The following is a 22900-nucleotide window of genomic DNA, read 5'->3' as shown; positions in this document are numbered from 1 at the left end:
GCAGTGAGAATTCTCCAACAGCCATCAGCCCCCACCAGCCCTACACCTAATTTCTCTCTCTTGCTCAAATTCAAAAAAGGTTTTATTAACATGGGAATCATTACGTTGACATTGCCACATCAAATGACAAAAAAAATAAAAAATAACAGACAGTATATATATATATATATATATATATATATATATATATATATATATATATATATATATACACACACACACTGTATATACAGGACCTATGATCTAATATATCTATGATCTATATTTTATATATTGTAAATATAAAATAAGTATAAATATATGAGTACATATTTTAGGTTATCTATACCTACCTGTAGCAATGTTAAACATTTCTGTTTTTAGTTCACTCAAGAAAGTTTTTTCAACAACGCTATTTTTCAGTTTTCATTAGGTGTGTGTGTGCTTATCTATATATATACACTTCACCATTTGTGAAGATAACATAAAATAAAAATAGAAAAATGTGAATATTGCTGGTAAAAAATGTATGAATTATACATATACATAAATATGTAATATACTGTATCTATATATATATATATATGTATATATATATATATATATATGTATACACGTATATATATATATACGTATGTATGTCTCTGCCCCACCGACCCCTTTTGTAGTGAGTATTGGGTGATTAGGACATGAAGGGAGGAGGGATGGAGGAAGGTGTGGACAAAGGGACAGAGTGAGAGGGGGCAAGGGGGGAGGGTGAGAGGAGGCAGGTGGGAGAGCGTGGATGTGGAGGAGGGAGAGGGTGGAGGTGGAGGAGGGAGAGGATGGAGGTGGAGGAGGGAGAGGATGGAGGTGGGATGGGCGAGGCGGGGAGTCGGGGGGGAGAAGGGGGGGGGGGGGGGGTTTGATTCCATCAGCAGCCCGGCAGTGCGCATGCTCCGGAAACGACGCACTGCGAGGGGGCAGCGGGGAGGGAGGGAGGGAGGGATGGGAGGTTCGACTCTTTTGCGCGATCCGGTTCTCGGCGAGTGACCCGATTAAAAAAAAAAATCGATTATACGACTCTTCCTCAGTCGGTGCAATGCACGGGTGGGGGGCGACGGAGGGACTTGTGGGGAACGCTGACCGAGGCTCAGATACGTTGGACACGGAAGCCCCTCACAACGAAACGGAACGAAACCATTTCACCATCTCAACATAATTGGTTGACACACACATGGACCGAGTCCCCATTAATTCTTTTCCTTTTTAATATTCACAGTGGAATGTGTGAATATGCACCCCGGTGCACCCCGGTGCCTGAGCAGAGGGACCACCGGGGTGCACCGGACTCACCGGTGCTCAGACTCACCGGAGTTCTTTGAGAAAAGATCCGTTCGCCGCGGACGAGTCGTTCGCCGGTCTCGCGAGAGGAGAAACAGACCCCCTCCACCCGTCTCTCTCCCTCCACCCGTCTCTCTCCCTCCATCCGTCTCTCCCTCCCTCTGCTCTTCCACTTCCCGGTCTCTCCCGCGGTCCGTTGGGTGTGGAATGGTCGTGGTCGTGGCTGCCGAGCGGGGTTTTGCACCGAGGAGCGGCTCACTGGAGATCCGCCTCGTCTGAGAAGGAAGGAAAGGAAGGAAGGAAGGAAGGAAGGAAGGAAGGAGTCCAGAGCCCCCGCACCCACAGCAGGTGATTTATTGATCTGTTTATTTGTTAATCTGTCCATTGTTGTGCTCCCCCCCCACCACCCACGCCATCTCTCCTCCACCTCCCCCTCCACCCTGCCGCTGTAACCATGGTTTCCGCCATCTCTCCTCCTGCTCGTCCCCCCCCCCCTGCTCCCTCCCCCGCTCTCATTTAGTTATTTCCTTCCCTCCGTCAGCTGACGGTGTGCGTGAACATGTGAATGGACGCTCCGGTAGATCAACGCGATGGCGCTTTGACAAAATGGAGCTAATTTCTCGGTCACGGCAGCTGAGACCGACTGGCGCTCTCTTTCTTTTCTCCTTTCGACGTATCGTGGCCATGAGTCATTCATGTCGCCCTTTTTTTTTTTTTTCAATATTCGGGATTCATTCTCGGTGTGCGCAAACGACACGTAACAAAATATGATATTAAAATATTATTTTATTCTGGGGACATTTCTTGCTTAGGGAAGCGCCTTGGAATTAGGAATGCACTAAGTCAGCGCAGAAATATAATAACTACAATTTAAAAATAGGTGAGATGGATGCATACATATATTTATGTATTCTTGTACATGTATATGTATGCAAACATGCACGGTTTGCAGAGTGTGAATTGTTGATACAAGAGGTTTAATTTTATTGTACATGGCCAATTATTTCCATTTTTAGTTACGTTCTATTATTGCATATGATCTATTTTAAATATATTATTGCCCATTGTTATTATTATTTTGATGTGAGCTGCTTTAACAGTTTGGTCCCAGTGAAGGTCACACAAAAAGGCTGACACACACACACACACACACACACTGGCCACATCATGCACATGCCATTCGATGTACTGCAGCTGAACACCCCAAACCAACGCACCACATCACTCGGTCCGAATGTTACTTGCACAAAAGATTATTCAACATCCACAAAGTTTTTTGCAGATCCGTAACAGAAATGTTCCTAAAATCTTTAAGGACAATTTCCTTATTTTGCCCCCTGGTACCTGCAGAGAAAGCCTTTTAACGAGGTGGGACTGGAGAGGTTATTACGTTAATGGGTCATTTAAAGCTCATCATCAATCACTTGAGAGGGGAACAGAAAAGACAGACTGACTGAATGGCCTCCGAGTTTGTCGTTGTTTCAGAGGCGAGATGTCAGTGGGCCTTCACAAAAACGCAGATGGTAAGTGATGCATTCGCCACGTCATCAGGAATGATGAGCGCACAGAGTTATTCTCCAGACCGTAGTTGCCAGGTTGATTGGAAAGCTTGTGTTGAGCGTCGGTGGGAGATACTGAGAACAAAGCCCAAGGCTCAGCAGGAACAATCAAAACAAACTGGGCTGGGGGCGGGGGGGCGCAGAGGAAAGACAAATTGCTGATAGTTAAAAAATGTCAATAGGAGAGAGAGAGAGAGAGAGAGAGAGCTGCTGGAAGGTAATGTGTGTTTGGATGGAGCAGCACTTTGCTGAGTGCTGCAATGTGCAGGAAGAGGCTTACTCAGGACGCTTTCAAATGGACTCCTGGTGCTCGGCCACCACACCAGGCCGCGGCCCAGGAAAGCATTTAGGAGGGAAGTTCTGGCCTCACTACTGAAGTTACACTGCATCAGTAGTCGGCCAAAAAAAAACTCTCTGGGACACATTACTCAGAGAATTAGACTTAAAAAAAAATACTTTTTTACTTTTATATCTAATCACATTGCCATTTGGCCAAATGGTGCGTGGTATTCTACGTATATGGCAGTTTTCAAGTGAAATAAATGCACCATGTGCTTTTTGGAAGGTCATTCATATTTGTATTATAAGATTTGTGTTATAATTGTCCTATATTGACTCTGAGCTGCTTTCAGTTTCCCTTTATTCCATCTCGCCAGGCAGCTGGTGTGGCAGAATGTATTCTTCTGAAAGGACTGGATTGATGGAAACCGAGTATAAAAAAAAATCCCAAATGGACCAAATGAGACGCAATGCAGATCAGCCGCGTCTGTGATTGTGACAGAATTAGGTTTCCTGGGAAAATTTGAATTCTGAAATCGAAGGCTCTGCCGCTCTGTTCCGGGGCCATTCTCAATTTCCTACAGTCTCGGCAACCTCATTAAGCGAAATCCCAGCGGCGCTGTTTAATTAACTGTGGTTTACCAGTTTGCCCAACTGGCCGCGCTCCCCGTGGGACCCGGTCCCATTCTGGGACATCCAGCTCCATCGCCTCTTTGTCTAGACGGCACGGTGCCACCTGCCCCCAGTCAGGTAGCCCAGCAGTGATTGAGGAGATGCCGGATCCACTTAAGGGATGCTGGCAAATCTCGCAGATGAGGTCTGGACTTGAGATAGAAGAAAGTAGAGTTATTTTTGGTCTTTCATTTTAATACAACCGCTACTCCTAGATTTAGGTGTTGGTGAACCAGGCAGCTGTCCAATCGTTACTTGTGGATCCCGACCCAGACATAAGATTGAAAACACCAACTTGCAGTCTATCTATTTATTCCGGCCTTGACAACCACTGTAGCAATGGAGGGTTTCATTTTAAGGAATTTATTTTACAGAAATGATCCTGTAAATTCCTCAAATCCAAAATCGCTATGGACTCGTGCAAGAAATGTTTCCATCCTCATCTTCTTTTCCTGTGGCACCTTTGTTTTTCCAGGGCTCCCATTTCAGTGGTCACAGCGCCCAGTGGCACCATGGAAGCCCCTCTTGTCTGCTTGGATGAGGAGTTCGAGGACCTGCGGCCCTGTCGGATAGACGACCTGGACCGCCCGTCCCTCAGCGGCTGCCCTTACTCATCCAACGCACCCACCATCGTGCCCCTGGCTCCCATCAGCCGCGAGGACTTCTCCGAGCTGGAGAACTTCTCAGAGATGATGAGCTTCAAGTCCATGGAGGACCTGGTCAACGAGTTTGACGAGAAGCTCAACGTCTGCTTCCACAACTACAACACCAAGACGGAATGCCTGGCGCCCATACGCAACCAAGCGCAAAACCAGGAGGATGAGGAGCGGCTGCAGGACGAAGAGTGAGTGGTCTTCATCATACCTTTGGCGGCTTGTATTTCTATGGGTTTGTTTTTCTCAAAGACATTAGGAATTGTTAAACAAGACAGTTGTTCAAAACAATAAACCTGAGCTGATTATGATGAATAGGTATCTACTTAATATATTACTTATATTACTTGTCATTAGCATTTGGTACCACGTGGGCGCAGTTGTGGTTCTTGTGGCCAAAATGAACATTTAGCCTGTTAACAACCGCTGACACCTTTCAAACATTTGATCCTTTAGCCAGACAATTGCTTTCCGTGTGTCCCAACGTCCCAATGCAGGTGCTGAAATGTCCTTCTCTTCTCATAACCTTGCTTTTGCCATGAAGACTTTGTGATGGACTCACACAGGGTCATGAAACCAAACGATCAAGGAAATGTGACTAAATCACACACGCACACACGCCTTACAAGTCAGACCCATAAAATGGACAAACAGTACCAGCAGATTTGGACCTAAACCAAAAAATGTGACATGACCAAAGCTTCAACCACACGCACATCATGACCAAAGCTTCAACCACACGCACATGCAGTCGTTCAGTCAGATAGTCAGAACGTCAGCCAGCAAGCTAGCCAGTCAGTCAGTCATCCAGCCAGTCAGTCCGTTCATCCATCGGTGAGTCACTCTGTCAGTCAGTCAGCCCTTCAGTCAGTAAGCCAGCCAGCCAGTCAGTCGGTCAGTCAGTCAGTCAGTCAGTCGGTCAGTCATGTGGCGGGCCCCAGCCCACCCAGGCGGGCTGCACGTTGAATTATTCAACATGTACATTCTTACTCCTCAGTCTGTCTAGCACTGTGCAGCGTAAAGGAGGAATTTGGGGGACCGGGAACCACGCAAACCGCCAGGACATCAACCAAAACAGTGTTGTCCATCATTGGTTTCTCACTAACATTTAAATGATTCAAATGTTGATATTGGTGAATAACAGGTTTGAGCTGACTGACCACTGGAGTCATACTTGAGCTCAATTTGGGGCATTCACATTGTTTTGGCACAGATGGAGCATCCAGCTCAGACGGAGTAAGCCATCTTTGAACGGATAAAGCCACTCCCCCTCCTCTTCCTTTTCCATTTATCCTGCATTTAGCAGATAATTCCCATCATCGCGTCTCTTAATGCTATGTACCTCACGTGCACAACACCCGGGTTCATTTGCTGTAGTTAGGTAGTAGAATCATGGAATTTTTGTGTCTTTTTTGTTCATTTTATGCCATTACCACAGTATATGCTGATCAGAGTATAATAACATGTCGACCTATTGCAGAAGAGCTTTCTATTGACATTGAAAGATAACATAACTTCAGGTAATTTACTAATGGAAACGCAAATGTGAAGTCACATTCATTTTTATTGCAACACTGGTTTGAAATTATCCTGAAATTTGGATTGAAACATGATTATGGAATTATCCTGGTTCAGACTGGTTCACAACCTACCTACAGGACAGGCAGTTATTTGTGTCCATTCGAGATTTTGTCTTGAACAAAGTGGATATTATATGTGGAGTGCCCCAAGGTTCGATTCTTGGACCATTATTGTTTAACCTCTATATGCTCCCACTTGCACATATGCCACCTCGCACATATCTCCTGAGGACCTACACCCCATACACTCCCTCACTCAGTGTATTAATGATATTAATGCATGGATGTCACAGAAATTTTTACAACTGAGCAAAGATAAAACAGAAATACTCATCTTCGGTGCAAAGGCTCAGAGACAGAAAATTGCAGCTCATCTCAGTTCTCTGTTTCTGGAGAGCAATAATGGAGCCAGAAGTCTGGGTGTGATCATAGACAGCGATCTAAATTTGAAGAGCCATATCAATCACATCACAAAATCAGCTTTCTACCATCTATAAAATATTTCAAAATGAAGAGGCTTCCTGTCAAAAGCAGACAGAAATAAATCAATGCATTTATAACGAGTAGATTTGAGGACTGTTATGGCCTATTCACGCGCCTCCCGAAATCAGCTGTGCAGTGGCCACAGTTAATCCAAAATGCGGCTGCACGCGATCTCACTGGGACAAAAAAGTTTGTACACCTCACACCTGTTCTTAGATCTCTACATTGGCTTCCTGTTAAAACTAGGATTGGTTTTAAGACTTGTATATAAAGCTCTAAATGGCCTTGCACCTCAGTATTTAAAATAAATGCTCATTATACACAAACCAGCAGGAACTCTCAGGTCAACAGACAGTGGTCTTTTTAGGGGGAGGCTGCCTTCTGTATCTATGCCCCAAGTAAATGGAACACCCTGCCTGAGGACCTGAGAGAGGCCCCCACACTCAACACTTTTAAAAGCAGGTTTATAACCTTGCTGTTCACTACAGTGTGTGTGTGTGTGTGTGTGTGTGTGTGTGTGTGTGTGTGTGTGTGTGTGTGTGTGTGTGTGTGTGTGTGTGTGTGTGTGTGTGTGTGTGTGTGTGTGTGTGTGTGTGTGTGTGTTGAATATTGTGAGATTTGAGTGTGGGCTGTGAGAGCTGTTTATTTTGCACTGACTGTTCTCATGATTGCACAGACATTTTATATATTCTCTTTGATTGTATTTCTCTGCAAAGCGCATTGTGTTGCCCTGGTATGAAATGCGCCCTATAAATAAAATGTGACCTGACTTGACTATGCTAATCGAATCAGTTTTAATAAACGCGATCAGGTAATGACAGCAGTGACAGCTCTACCTGTAGTGATCAAAAGAAAAACCCGGGCTGTAATGCCAGTGTGCTTTTACAGGTTGAAGGTTGTTGTCAGAGCAGCTTCTTACTATTTTGGCACTGATTAAGCAAACAACAGAGGAACGCGGGTCAGAAAAAAACATTTTGGAATAAGTCAAGTCACTTCATCACCATTAGTTAGGACTCATTTGAATGTTATGTAATCTAGAGATGTCTACCGACCAGCTCAAACATCACAACCCTCCGCTGACGTAATCCCTGGCTACGGTTTCTGCCCTACTCCTTCCCTCCTCCTCCTCCTCCTCCTCTCTGACCGATTAGGATGGCAGGGAGCGGGTTTGGCTGCAGAATATTAAGCAGGACGTTGACCAGCACGGTGGCTGCAAGCCAACTGACCCCTGTTTCCCTTATGGTCCCATGTGTCCTGCGTCAGGGTCCACAACTGTGTGTGTTGGCGGAGCACATGTTTGTCCTGTGTCCAGTGAGGTAAGGGTCATGGTGATGAATGGCCGTTTGTTTGGTTTGCGCCAACCGGTGCGGGCAGCAGCACTGGGGAAGGGGACACAGGGCCCCGTGTCCCAGGGAAACAAAGGCCGACTTCTCCTCCAGCTTTGTGCTGTTCCTTCTCAGCAGCACTTGGACGGACTGGCCGTGGGCAGAGCTTCTCCACCATGATGTGAGGGCCTTTATTTTGAGGTCTTTTCTCGGGATTACCTTTGAAAGGAGTCGTATCGCAGCATCGTGCACCGGTCGCCGTTACCGCAGTGTTCTGCTCTTCTTATTGATGAGTGCTATTGACTTTCCTCGCGATATAATTGAGTTGCGTTCGCACGCTTCTGGGTGAAGGGAACAAAACAGGACGGTCCTCAACGTGGCAACAGAGAGCGAGGAGAAAAAAACGAAAACAAATTGAATACTGTTGTTTACTGCTCTTATGTAACAGCCATGTTCAGTATTCTATCCGTTGGATGCACAATATGCCACTTGTTTTTTTCTCTGCTAAAATAGATTGTAAGTGTGATTTTACTTCCTATCGCAGTTAAGAAACGCTGTGTTTTGTCTTGGGTTGCAGTGTGTGGGATGCTCTGACAGACAACTACATCTCCACCTGGGACAACCCCACCTCCGAGGGACTGAACGGGAACCTCTCCGATCAGGAGGTGGGTCCCTACTCCACGCTGAGCTTCTCAATATGTTTATTCTCCTTTGCTTCACTCTTTACTTTCAATATTGACAGGACGGTGACTTGAGTTCATTCCTCGTTTTTATTTTTTTTTCCCCCTGTTATTTATAGCCTGGTTTATAGTCCATTTTTTTGAAAGGGAGTTGCTTGTCGTCCCTGAGGTGACCAGTTGCTCTGCCTTTATTACACCTACGCAGGATGTTGCTCAGGAATTAGGAACACAGTGAACTGCTGGTGTTCACCGCAGCATATGGTGTCAGACAGCGGCTTATGTGAATGGGAGGATTTTAGACGACTGAGGGATTTTAAGGTAGTGATTTTAATGTTTGTTTCCACATTTGATGGCCGGGTGAGTTTCGTTTAAAAAGAAGTGCGACTGTTTTCTCAGCAGCGCATAATGGCACATTTGTTCCCCCCGGGGGAAATTGCTTTTCGGTAACATCTTCCAAATTTTCCGCTTCGCTTTTTAGAAGAAAACACAGATTAGTGGGTTGGACGCTCTTGATTCTCTTTGCCTCCGGCTGCGGCAGATGGCCGTAAACGCTCCCTAATGCAAACTGTGCTTATCAGTTATGGGCATTTAAAATGTTCTCTACTAATAGGGAAATGACAGCGAAAACAAACAAAACTAAACATTTATCTATTTGCTGAAAAATGGGCTGTCCAATATCCTCAGAATAATCAGATGGAGAAGAAGAATAAGAAGAAGGTAGGAGGAAGTGGGATACCAAATTATGTAGAATATATTGTATAAAAGATAAAGCAACATTTATTTATTTATTTATTTATATTTTTCATAAAAATATATTATCTCAATTGCTCATTGCTTTAACTATTTCTCATGAGATGACGGTTGAAATGGATTCTACAAGAATATCAAATGCAGTCAACTCAAACTATCCAAAACTACAGTAACGAAGAAAAAACATCGTCAATGTATTCCGAGGCTGAGCTGAAATGCTGACAGTGAGAGATAAACCTGGCCAACCTTGACGGGGCCCCTGGTTCCCCGTCCGCCCCTCCTCCATTTCTCCACTAATACATCAAGCTGCAGCCAGCCGGCAGAAGGACTTTCACTCAAATGCTTCAGTACATACAGTACATAAGCTTGGCATTTAATAAGTCGACGTACCTCTGGTGGGAAATTAGCAGTCTGCGCCACATTTGGATTAGTCAGGACCAGTAAACGGACATTTAGTCCCCATAGACTGCCAACATCTGGGAGAAGACAGTCCACTGGTCCTCCTTATGTTGTGCAATGGACTTTATTCCCTGAAATGGAAGTGTAGTGTTTTGGAAGCAAAACCCTCAAATATTTATGTACACAATTTCCAGATGAGTTCCAGTTTCTGGAATTGTCAGTTAGCGTCGTCCGGCCCTTCGCGGACATTGATCCAGAGCCGGTGCTTGGTCCGACGCCAGGAGACACTTCCAGCCATGAGAACTGTTTCCCTAATGTCCTTCCCCTCCTCTCCAGATCCACGAGAAAGAGGAGGAGGAAATGAACGAGAAGAACGCCAACTGCCTGAGCGAGGATCCTCTCATCTCAGCTGACCAGGTTTGCTCTCTAATCTGTTGATGCTAATGAGCAAATCCACACGGTTGGATCAAAATCCTGGGGTGGAGGTTTTACTTTCTGGGATCCTCCAACCTATGATCTCTATCTATCACTCTTTTATTGTCTATCCATCAGGGATGTAACGGTACAGTGGGCTCACGGTTCGGTGTGTATCACGGTTTTTGGGCCACGGTAACGGTATGGTTTCGGTATCTTTAAAAAAAAAAAAAGAAAAATGGATTCAAAAGGAAGCAGCACTTGCTGCGCCGAGCCTATACACTGCGCCAACGCGTCCGGTGGACTTGCCGTGATACCGTAATACCGCAGTTCATATGAGCGTATTGAACCGTAGGGGGCAGACCGAACGGTGCCATAATATACCGTGTACCGTGGCATCCCTATTATCCATCCATCTAAACTAATCCTGCTCCACCCAAGGTCATTGAGGAGATTGTGGAGATGATGGAGAACTCTCCGGACCCCGGGGAGACGGAGGAGGAGGACGACGAGGAGAGCAGCGACTGCTCGCCCAGGGCCAACCCTTCCCTCCTGGAGGAGATCAGGCAGCTTTCCCAGGCCTCCAACAACAACTGCTCCTACGAGGGTAGGCAGACGTTTTGTTTCGTTTTCTTGAAACATCCTCAACTCCTCAAGCTGAAGAAGCTTTCGAGCGCTGCGGGCTTCTTTGAATATCTCCAACGGAGCAGCGAAGGCTTGAGTTTCCTCTTGTGTCTTCTGAGGTAAAGCCCGAGCATTTGAAGCTAGGAATGTGCGATATGGAGCACACGGATCATAGCTAACAAATGATGTTTCAAAATGTAATTATTGACATTTTTCTAAGCCGGTGTAAGATTTAACCACTGTCAACTCTGTCAAAATCCTTTTTCATTTGGGCCACTGTCACTCCAAACCACCCTTCCATCCTGCCTCCTTCCCACATACTAAATCAGCATGAACCTCACTTTAGCATGTTAACAGCTTGGAACTAACTATTTTATTATCTATTTTATATAACATTATCCGCTCTGGGGGGCTTCATTGTAAAAAGCTGCAAAAGCCAACTGCGGTGGGAGGATTGTCAGTCTTGTTAACGGTGGGGACGCGACTCCTCTCAGGACGCACCTAATGGGGCTCCTCACGCCAAAGCAGGAATGATCCCGTTGAAACAGGAAGTGCCTAGGACTAAACATAAGATATTCTACAGCGGATCCAATATGGGGATTGTTGACACGTGGGCTTTTATTGAGTAACCCGCAGATGGACTTTATGGATATCTTGTTCAAGGACGACAGCTACACTGTTCAATGGATGCGGGGTTCAATGGATATCTTTACCGTACAGGGTATGCGGCTGCACGCAAAACCCTCCTCTTCAATTTAGTCTAATTTATAGCCTCGTGCTTTAATGGAACCTTTGAGAAAATGCATTTTCGTCATTTTAGTTGAATTCCAAAACACGATTCATCACATGCCATCACATTTCCTGTCCCTGGGGATATTGCAAGTCCATGTGGCTTCTCTGCTGGACGCCTGTGTCATTCATTGTGTGTGTGTGTGTGTGTGTGTGTGTGTGTGTGTGTGTGTGTGTGTGTGTGTGTGTGTGTGTGTGTGTGTGTGTGTGTGTGTGTGTGTGTGCGTGTTCGTGCGTGCGTGCGTGCGTGCGTGTGCGCGCACTAGGTGTGCATTCTGGAATGGCTGCCAGAGAAACATGGATAAAGCCAAGTGTCATTTGGCTGACACGTACTGTATGGGTATGCATATTAATATCTGTCTCACTTGTGTGTGAGTGTAAAAAAAACTGGAACTGCATTATAATGATGACTTCATTTGTGTTACATCTATCAGGCTTTTACAGAACCTCCTAATGTTGGGAAACCTGCAGTGAATAATCAAGTGTAATCGTCACATTACGTTCCCTGATTACTTTTGTCCAAAGTGACTTACAATAAGCTTACAACAAGTGCATTTTGTCATAGTATCAAATCAACTGTATGCCACAGTCACAGCCGAAGCTTCTCCAGGACCAAGCAGCACAAGTAGTCAGAGGATTTAGAGAAGTAGGTTAGAAAGTAAAGGGGCAAGAGATCCTCATGCAATGGACGGGTCAGTGCAGTAGGGTCCAGGTGTCATCTGAAGCCAACGCCAGCCTCCCCTCGTGTACTTGTTGTTGTCCCGCTGTATTCTGTTCTGCCAAGTGGCAGCCTACTCGACGTGCAGCCTTCCGCCTGCAGCGTCTGGCAGCTAACGTTGGGTCTCCTCCCTGTGCCCTCTCCGTCAGGGCTGAGCCTGATGCCCAGCTCGGCCCTGGTGGCGCTGCTGCAGCGGGTGGAGGCCGCCATCCTCCTGTACTCGGAGGAGCTGGTGAGCCAGCTGGCGCGGCGCGAGGAGCTGGAGTTCGAGAAGGAGGTGAAGAACACCTTCATCACGGCGCTGATGGAGGTGCAGAACCAGCAGAAGGAGCAGCAGCGCGACGGCAGCCGGCGCCGGCGGCGGGACAAGGCCCTGAGCCTGCAGGGCGGCGGGGGGTACGCGGCCTCTACCAACGCGCCGGGCATGCCCGTCAAGGTGACGTACACAAGAGGGCGTCGAGAGGGAAGGGTCAAAGATGTTTTGGGTGGCGCATTTGATTTCAACGCAGACAGATTTTACCACCCAATCCCCAGAGCACCTCCCTTATTCCAGAGCAGGAACTTCTCTGGAAGCCACTTGGTGCATTGGGCCTCATCTACAAGAAATTGGAAAAACACACTGTCGACTTCCCATATTCCCATTTAAAAACAGCATTTTCACGCTAAATACACCCCTTTCCACAACCACATTAATTAACACTCATAAATCTGTTTGTTTATTTATTTATCCATTGATTTGTTCATTCGTTTCTCTTATTGTTTATTTTCACACGAACAATGCACAATTTCAAAGGTATTGTACCAGAGTTTGCGTCAAGCAAATGTAGGTCTTTCTATCTGGTTTCCAGGTAGAAGAAATCAGAGTTTTTTCCCATAACAGGTGTTTGTCTGACGGTTTAGTCATAACCTGTGCTTTCATTAGTTGATTCTCATCTGCATGTGACCTGCTGTCGCACGCAGAAAACCTCTCAAATTGGCAGCAAGATTTCAAAAAGCAGTGCTGGACTTATCTCCAAAAACTGGGTCCTATACGTCAGGCTTTCTTCAAAAATCTAAGTGTGTGTCTGTGCGTGTGTGTGTGTGTCTGTGTGTGTGTGTGTCATTCCTGTCCGTGTGGCCCTGCAGCGTTTCAGCATGGAGGGCCTTTCCAACATCCTGCAGACCGGCATCAGACAGACCTTTGGCAGCGCAGGCGGTGAGAAACAGGTACGACTCAACTTTACCAATGGGCCCGGAGAATCACTCCTTTCCACCTCTGAGTTTTACCCGCGCAGCCGCATATTTAGCTTCGGGTGCTCCAAGTCCGGATCCGGGGCCGAAATGGACCCGGACCCAGCTCGAATGAGACGTTTGTTAAATGTAGTAAGTAGTTTCCTTCTGGTATCTCGCGGCGTGCAGAGCTGTGCGGTCACAGCAGGCGATGCCGCTTCTAGCCGGGTGCTGTGACATGGTTTGCCGCTTGCAGAGAAACGTGACGTCCGGAAACTCACATTTTTAATCATTTGTGAGAAGAATTGCTCTTTTACCATCAGACTTCCTTAATTGTTCGTCTCATCAGTGATGATGTGTATGGTGCTGTACTGGAATTGCCAGAGTCCCTTTACTCCACGTGCCGGGGCCCCGGACCAACTTTTTCCGCTCGTGGCGCTGGTGCTCCATACTGAACGTTTTAGGAGCACCAGCACAAAATGTAGGAGCACCACTGAAATCGACATGCGACGCAACACATTCATATTTTTTCCCATCTTAACAGTATTACTGATAAATGCTTTGGCAAAACGTTTACATTTTGCAGAAATAACAACGTGCTGTTTCATTTTAAAGGAAAGACTGACAAAGTGCATGATTGAACAGAAAGAAATCATTAAGTAATAAAAAAAAAAATAGATTGGTGCTATTTTAGAGATGTTTTATGAACTTAATCCATTTGGCCTTAATTACTTTTCATCTACTTTTCCATAGGAACCGGTGGCACAGTGGTGCTGGACAGTTCTACAGTGAAATAAGAGTTGACCCATTTTAAATAGTAAAAAAATAATAATAATAAATAGAAAATCAATATGTGGCGGTCAGTGTTGATATTGTGGACTCTGCGAGAGCCTCAGATCTCCGTCTCTCTCTATCGCACTCACACACACACCAACGAGATACATGATGATGATAAAAAATCATCATCGTGTGTGTGTGTGTGTGTGTGTGTGTGCGTGTGTGCGTGTGCGTGCGTGCGTGTGTCGTTCTGGACCTCTAACTTTGTTTAAGATTCTTCAGAGGAGCCCAGAGAGCCCCTGCTGTAGGTTCATATGTGGGTGCGGTAGCTCCAAGCAGTCAGAGCTGGTTTTAGCCGGAGAGCGGCGTGTGTACTCCGGCTGGTACCGTGTTTGTTTTTGGTTTCACCGTGGCTTCTCTGATTCCAGTATCTCAACACAGTGATTCCATACGAGAAGAAAGGAACCCCTCCGACCGTGGAAGACCTGCAGATGCTCACGAAGAGTAAGTTGGCTCTTTTACGGCGTAGCCAGGCCGCGATCTGTCACTACCTTCCATGGAGCTCTTTGGGGTTTGGCGCATAGGGATTGTTTGGATGCATCGCGGCGAGACGGTAACAGATCGTGTGCAACCAACCTCCCCCAAAAGATCTAACCCAGCTGGTCGTTGTCTTGCAGTTCTTTATGCCATGAAGGAGGACAGCGACAAGGTGCCCACGCTGCTGACTGACTACATATTGAAAGGTACCAAGACAAGAAACCATGTTATTGCTCTCTTTCCCAAAAGATGTGTAGAATGATGAGTTGCATCCAGTGCTATGAGGCAGAAATCAGTCCAGTCACAGTGAATGGGAAGAGTGATGGATGGACTGGACGGAGGTGCTTCACAAGAGGTCACTACCGATTGAAAAGCGAATCACTGGGGTTAGAAAAGATATAATGTGCAGCAAACCGGTCGTTATCGTAAACTGACCCCGGACACGGGGATCAGGACCAGGGGTTATTTTGTGACAATGACGACAGGCTGTACATTATCCCGCTTATTACACGGCCGCTTGCCAAATAAAAGAACACATTGAGACAGAATATTGATGGAATTGACAGATAGATAGATGTGTACGTACTGTATGTGTTATTTCTCATCTCATTTTGATCTCTCAGCACTGGTGATGCCTGAATTTCCCTCCGGGGATTAATAAAGTGTGATGTTGTTTTATCTTATGTTCAGTAAAACGTTAAAAAATTGTCCAAAACAACGGCCAAAACAACTTCTCTCTCCACATGACAAACCAATTTACTGTTATTAATGTGAAATTGGATATATCCACATCCATCTCTTCACGTTTTCCGTTCTCGTTTCTCCGTGGCGTCGGCAGGTGGCGCCACTAGCTAGTGTTAGCATTAGCGCGGAGTTGAGCGAGACGAGGGACGTGAAGGGAGAAGGGTTGGCCCGTGACCTCATCTCACTGCGCTCAAACTTAACTTCTTTTTATTTTTTTTATTTTTTTTTTTCATCTCCCATCCAATGTCCTCCAGTCTTGTGCCCCACCTAAAGCGCCGCCTGCCCACAGTGACGGAGGAGTCAGTTCCGGGGGGGCGCTTTCCACAGCGCCCGCCGCTCCTACGCCTCTCGGCCCAAGCTGCATGAGCTCCCCCTCGTACCATCCTCAGCCGTGGATCCCTCACCATCGACATTACCGCGTCCGTCCTTACTCACACGACTATTACGACTGCCTTCTGCTGAGCTCACCTCGCCCCCCCTGTCTTGCACAATAAGCTCAGGCCACACCCCCAAGATGGCCGCTGTCTGCATCCTACTGAATGGGGCAACCGCGCCCCACACCTTTTAAAGGACGTTACTAACGACTATTGTTTCTTTGCGAGAGCCACCAGAACAAACAAGCCACCCCACCGGGACCTCTCCATTTCTTATCTTTCCTTTTCTTTCTTTGTTTTTTTTTTTTTTTTCTTCTTTCTTTCTTTCTTTCTTTCTTTCTTTCTTTCTTTCTTCCTGATACCTCGTGCTGTTCATTTGGGGGTTATGATTCTGTTGGTCCTCAAGCATAGTACCGACAGGCGTGTACAGATAATTCATTAAAAAAAAAAAAGGAAATGCCATTTAACGCGTGCTGCATCTTTCCGTCCTCGTGTCGTTCATGAAAACAAAGGGTCAACCTGAATCATTTGAATACAGAAGCCATGCACCTCTCCCTGCCAATTAAGTACTGTAGTTCCAAGCGAAAAGTGAAACAAAACTACTACGGGTGCAGTATATATATATATAAGTGTGTGTGTTACTGAGATTCTTCTTTTTTTTTTTTTTTACTAATATCTGAATATCCAGTTTTATTCTGACTTTTTTGTAATTTCTTTTCCTTTGTATTTAATATTTGATACTTGCTCTGTTGCTGATTTTTATACTTTGATTTTCAGTAATATTCACAATGAAACAAATGCATTTTTGCCCCATTCAGCCATGTAGACTTGCGTCCCCGAGTTTTCCTTGATTGTCATTTTTCCTGATGAGATGAGCTCGTTTGACAAGAAGAGAAAAGGGAAGAGAAAAAGGCCGACGTATTGAGCATATCTTTGACCTCCTTTGAGCCACGTAGGTGAATGTCTCGTTGCTAATTCTAATAAACAGTGTACCCTTACTGCGTGTGGGCGTGGCCTCTTCTGTCATACAACACAATACGCCTACAGAGTTGAGCCATTCTCAGAATATATAAAACACACGTCTCATATTCAGCATCAGGGCGGCGCGGGGGCCTTCAGAGGGGCAGGTGCTCACAGTTCAAAAGAGTCTTTGGACAACAGTTCTAGCTTTTTTGTTTGATGATGCGATGTATGTCTATAGATTCTTAATATATATATTTATTTATTTATTTGTTTGTTTGTTTGTTTGTTTGTTTGTTTATTTATTTTTAATTAAACATAGAGCTGTCTTCTTTTTTTTCCTGAGACATTTCCCTGGGATCCAGGGTAATCATTTAAACTAGTATCACTTTGCTGGGGACCCCCTAGAACCTCCTCTGGCAAAATATTTCTTGGAGCTCCTGCGTCTACGTGTAGCTCGCCACAGTGTTCTGTGGAGAAACTCAACCTTATTACACAAATGTTCCCTCAGAGTAACAGGAGTACTCTAAGGCTCGGTGCGTTAAGCCACTGGGTGAGCGCTCCAGGCTCGTGGACTCGAGGCTTCTGTTCCCGAGTGGGCTTTGCAAAGCCGGCAGCCGGAGGCCGTGTTTCAAAGCGTCCGGGAAACAGGGCCGAGCGTGAAGGCGGCCTGGTGGCATGACAGGCTCAGACGCTGCCGTCACAGATTCAAGTCCAAAGGAGACATTAAGACTCGGTGGCTCGAAGAGTTCAGCAGGGGGGGATTTTTTTTTTTTTCTCATCCGCTGTAAAAAATGATGGAACTTCATTTTGGCTGGCTGGTCGGTGGGGGATCAACACAGACAGACACATAGAAATAGAGATAAAAGCGACTTCTGACAGCTGTGACACACAGACACTGTAAAAAGTTTGGTCCTGGTTCATTGTCGGGCGGCTTGGCTCCTCTCTCTCTCTCTCTCTGTCTCTCACCCACAGGAAAGTGAGGGATCATGTTTAAACAGTCTGTTCTAAAAAAAGGCTAAAACTGGTTGAAATGTTTCCCCCTTAACCCAAATGCGCCACGTACATGGTGTCAAACGATTTATTTTCAATATTCATATTTAAACTTGATTGTTTCTGATGTTTTGATTTAAAAACAGTTTGAATTACACACTGTATTGTAATAATATGAATAATATTCTAGTTTTGCTTTCATGTGAGTGACACAGACTGTTGCAAGACAACTCACTGTAAAAAAAAGCATATATACGTTTATATGTTTTAATTGTTCTATCTGTTTTATTTGTGGCAGAAGCTCCCCGGGCGCTTTGAAACGTGCCCTAGGACTGCCAGCTTTCAAAAGCTCACCCACACTTTCAAGAGAATCAAACCCTCAGGTCCACGAGATACAGAATATTCACAATATCCACATAACTAATGATTGCTTCCGAGCCATCTCTTCAAAGTCAACTTGGAGCGACTGCACTGACTTGTGGACCTTCCCCTTTACTGTCTTACTCACTTCTTGTTAAAACAAGAGAATTAAAAGCTCTCCCTCTTCCGTGCTCGTGCTGCTTGTTCCTGGAGAAGGTTTAGTTGTGACTGTTGATACAGTCCAAAGCAACTACAGTTGCGAGTTGCTTTGGACAACAGCGTCTGAGCAATGACATCATGAAACGTCATGTGATGTACAATCCCCCAAATAGCCTCAGATTATCCAAATTCAGGTATGAGACTAAATTATTTTAGTTTTAAACGAGAAAAGCATCGATAAATCACATTTTCACTGAATATAAAGCGATATATGTAATTAAATAAAGATACATGAATAGACCTATTATTGAAGAGCTTATGAATGTATTTATAGTTTACCTAACTATTCTGTCCATGTCCATCTGGAACATCTTGAAGGGCCCCTGGGGGTCCCCGGACCGCACCTTGAGAACCATTGTTCTCGCGGGCTGGCCTGCTTTCATTCACTGGACTTTTTCTTTGACGTCAAAGTAAGAACTAAGACAATGTGTCCTCTAGCTCTCTCTGGTGGATCATCAGTTCATTTTCTATCAATGAATTTCAGATATTATATTTTCACATGTCAGATTAATATGCAACGTGGGCTTAATTTGAGCAAAGCATTTGCCAATTAACAAATGGAAATGCATGAATCTCACACACACACACACACACACACATATATATATATATATACATACACAATTAAATTAAAAGAAAAAAAAATCTATCAAGGAGTAGAGTATTCATTATTCTATGAGCTATTCCAAATTGTTGTGATCAAAAAAGAAGAAACCCTCTCCCCGATGTCAACAAGCATTTCTCTTTTTATTTGAAAATATTATACAAATAATTTTTCATGAATTTATGTGTGGACATTGCACATTGCTGTCTAGGAGTTATGGTTCTAACTTGACAAAAAAGTCTTAATGAGTACTTCCCTTATTTATAGACTTATAGACTATAGAAACATTTCAACATTAAACATCTTTAAGACGCAAATACTCTATTTACCAAAGATTGCGGTTAAAAAAATTAAAGGCTTCTGTTGAATTTATTTTATTTTTTAAATATATATATACATAAGTGTGTCGTGTATATATATATATATATATATATATATATATATATATATATATATATATATATATATATATATATATATATATATATATATAAAGATATTTTCCAGAGGTTCAGTTTAGTTGTAAGAATGAATATATCAATTATGGTTGTGCACAAAATATTCTGGAATACATCCAGCCTTATCAATGGAAAAAGCTCCTCTAAACTTTTCAAGTGGTTTACGACCATGTCAGATCTTACATTACAAGACATCTTTGCTCCAGTGTATGTGAAAAATAATCCATACGAACCGCCATAACTATAAAATATATAATTAACGTTCTGGGCCCAGGGAAAGTGAGCCTCTCAGACCTGGTGATGTTTCAGCAGCACAACTTCCTTTAAAGCATAACGTCAAAAATAATAGACTCCAGTGTAACAACAATACAGCAGATTGAAACGCAGGTAAATATATAAAATAAAGACGGCTACTTAAATATACACATTTTCTGAATTGCAATGTATGGCACGGTTTTGAGTAAATTCAGCCGTGTTAATATCATCCGGACGGTTGTGTTTTCTTTCCTTTTACCACCAAAGTCATGACATTTTGGATGCGGTTATGAAACAAACATTCTGTGCGTTCATGTGAATGTCGAAATGTTTGGGTTAGAGAAACAAAAAGTGTTGGGAGTGTCGGAATATACAGGGATGATAAAGCAAAACAAAAAGGGTAAAAAAGCACCTGCTCTGTAACTCCAAATATCAGTCAACCTTTACGACTAGAGCTGCAACGATTAGTCGATTCATCGATTAGTTGCCAACTATTAAATTAATCGCCAACTAATCCATTAATCCCTCGAGTCATTTTTTAAGAACAAAATTTACAAATTCTCTGATTCCAGCTTCTTTAACGTGGACATTTTCTGTTTTCTTTAGTCCTTTATGACATTTTATGGACAAAACAACTAATCGATTGATCGAGAAACGGCTCGAAAGATGAATCCATAATGAAAATGAACGTCAGTTGCAGCTCTATTCACACCTTGAACCCAAACCGCGGCACTTATTTTGTAAAGCAGCCTTCATACATTCTCCCCTCACTCGTTTTCAATAATGAATCTATGATTATACAAAATATCAGAGGATTTGCAGGGTGAGAGGAGCAGGGAACCTTGCAAACTCAATGTGTAATGCAATTGATGCATCATATAAGGTACAATATGTATGTTCAGTCACAATTATTAAGGGTCGCAGCCAACAGCCACATAAATACACAAGTCTTACATCGATCATTTGTTGGTCTGGTAAGTCACCAATTATAATTTAAAGTTCAACTTACATATAAACATGAATCTATAAGGTCTGAGCAGGAATGTAAATAGTTGCGCATCATCGGCTGCACAGGGACATAAAACAACTCTTCAAAATAGTCATAATAGTAGTCATCTGTATTATCTGGCTGTTGAGTGCCACCTTCCTTCAGGAATGCAACTAAAAGGTGAAAAGAAAGGATCACCGTGAGGGACGTGGATCCCAGGGCGGCGTGTCCCTCGTCCTCCAAGGAAATGCCGACTGCGCGTGAAGATAATAAGAAAGGCCGACTGGTCTCGACAAAGCATTTTGGTTGAGTGAATCAAAGCAATCGAATGGAATATTGACGCCGGAGCGCAGAACTGCAGGAGATTCTGGTTTGGTCCAGTTCAGTAAATAAAGGCATTAACCTGTATCCTCTCTTCTATACATATTCTGCCGAAATGTATGGAATGAGCGATCGTTTACACAGAACTCATTAATAAATATTATATTTACAATTGTGGTTCAGCGACAATGACCAGATATTTAATACAAAGCCCTCCAACAGTTGTTATATCGTCAGTGTAAATAGAGTGTTAGTTCCTGTCTGGCCTGCGTGAGAGAGACTATGTGAAGCAATAATATGAAAACCTTAAATAAGTCAAAGAAGATTTATCACACTTAAATCTTGCAAATGAAGATATGGAGGTTGTTATGGGCCCGTGGTCAATACACTGCTACAGTAGAATATACTGTATAAATATATATTTATTTTAGCAGAGGGAAAATCTGGGATCGTTTCCCACATTTTTAGAATTTTTTCTATATTTATTTGCATAGAATTTATCAAAAAACAAAACAAAGGACAAAGGAATAACAGACCTCAGCCACTAAATTCTTTCCATCGGTCAATGACACACTTTGCTGCAGCCCCGCCACCACCTTCATGGTAATTTACCGACACAAGGGTTTAAAGGAGCAAATAATTGCTTTTTTGGAGGAAAACATGACTTAAGAAAAACAAACCCAAAACATGTGAATTACAATGTGATATAAAAGAACATACTGCACAAATATGAAAGTCTATACATACTCCAGATACAATATGAATATAAAAAAGACTACATTTCAAGCCATTAAACAGTCCGTCTCCGAAGCACTCGCCGGTTGTATGGAAAGTGAGCCGCTGCTCGTCTAATTAAGAGCTAAATAGGAGCTGAAGAGCTTTGTTTGAGGAATAAAATAAAGTGAAAGTTTGGCCCTTTTCTGAGAGTGTAAAAAATATGCAATTGTTTGGAAGTGCATACGTTCCATGAGATAGCACAGTTTTTTGTTTTCTTTGTCAGACCAGCGATCCGGCCTGGTTCTGGGCGGGCACCATGATGGGCACCCCTCCCATGCGGGTGATGTTGGCGGCGGAGACTGCAGAGGTGGGCAGGGGCGGCGGGTAGGTGGCGGGGTGGTGCGGCTTGGGCTGCGGTTGGCTGTAGGTCTGCGCCAGCTGGGCCTGGGGCAGTTGGGTAGGGCGCTCCGCCCAGGGCGGCGGGCTGCCGTTGGCGTCGGGCTCCGAGGAGGCGGGCTGCACCCGCGGCAGGGTGGCGCCGCTGTGGTAGCTGTTGTAGTGGGTGGGGGTAGAGGCTCCGTGCTGGCGCGACGGGCGGTAGCCTGCCGTGCTGCCCCCGGCGGTGAGGATGGAGGCAGTGTCGGAGGGCGGGTGCTGGGGGTACTGCTGCAGGTGGTGGTTGTGGTTGTTCATGGGCGGGTGGTGCTGGTGGTGGTTGTGGTTGGAGGAGGGCTCCTTGTGGTGCGGGCTGGAGCTGATGGATGACAGCGTGCCGTTCTTGGAGATGATGTCGGAGCCCATGCCGCTCTTGGCCCAGGACACGCGCTTTGGAGCCTGGGCGTCCTCCCTGGAGGGAGAGAGGGGAGAGTGTCAGGCTCCGCCTAAAATCACCCCACCCTCAATAGAAGCTACGGGACCTCATATTGTCTAGTTCATTAAAACACAAGAGTAAAGTGAAATACCCGCTCACAGTTTGAGTACGTTACTCTGCAGCCTTCATCAGCTGCAAGCTTTTTTTTTTTTTTTTTTTTGGGGACAAAAACGATACTGATAATTTGACGATATTTATTTCTTCAGATATTTACACAGAAAAAATACCTGACAAACAATGATCGGTAAAATGGGATGTTGTTCAGAAACCTCCAATACTCTGATGT

At 44.6% G+C, this 22900-nt stretch overlaps 2 protein-coding genes across 3 annotated transcripts in view; one reads left to right on the top strand and one right to left on the bottom strand.

The window, feature by feature from the left end:
* Positions 1-1507: 1507 nt before the first annotated feature.
* fez1 (fasciculation and elongation protein zeta 1 (zygin I)) lies at positions 1508-16866 on the top strand (the record flags this gene model as incomplete). Of its 2 annotated transcripts, XM_080014295.1 has the most annotated exons (10): positions 1508-1650; positions 4288-4656; positions 8431-8518; positions 10019-10099; positions 10538-10703; positions 12377-12663; positions 13353-13433; positions 14642-14717; positions 14891-14956; positions 15749-16866. In XM_080014295.1, the coding sequence occupies exons 2-10, from the start codon at positions 4325-4327 to the stop codon at positions 15763-15765; spliced, it is 1194 nt and encodes a 397-aa protein (XP_079870421.1). In that variant the 5' UTR covers positions 1508-1650; positions 4288-4324. The 2 variants fall into 2 exon arrangements, with proteins under 2 accessions (XP_079870421.1, XP_079870422.1); XM_080014296.1 differs by lacking the exons at positions 8431-8518; positions 10019-10099; positions 10538-10703; ... (3 more) ...; positions 14891-14956; positions 15749-16866 and having other exon boundaries at positions 4288-4660.
* A 2834-nt stretch (positions 16867-19700) lies between these two features.
* Positions 19701-22900, bottom strand: part of esama (endothelial cell adhesion molecule a) — a 46404-nt gene continuing 43204 nt past the window's right edge. The window contains exon 7 of the mRNA XM_080013134.1: positions 19701-22590. Within this exon, the coding sequence (XP_079869260.1) occupies positions 22023-22590 (568 nt within the window). The 3' untranslated portion in view covers positions 19701-22022. The remainder of the gene's footprint in view (positions 22591-22900) is intronic.

The sequence above is a fragment of the Zeus faber genome (assembly GCF_960531495.2).
Source record: "Zeus faber genome assembly, chromosome: 14".
Taxonomy (NCBI): Eukaryota; Metazoa; Chordata; class Actinopteri; order Zeiformes; family Zeidae; genus Zeus; species Zeus faber.
This window is presented reverse-complemented; position numbering and strand designations above follow the sequence as displayed.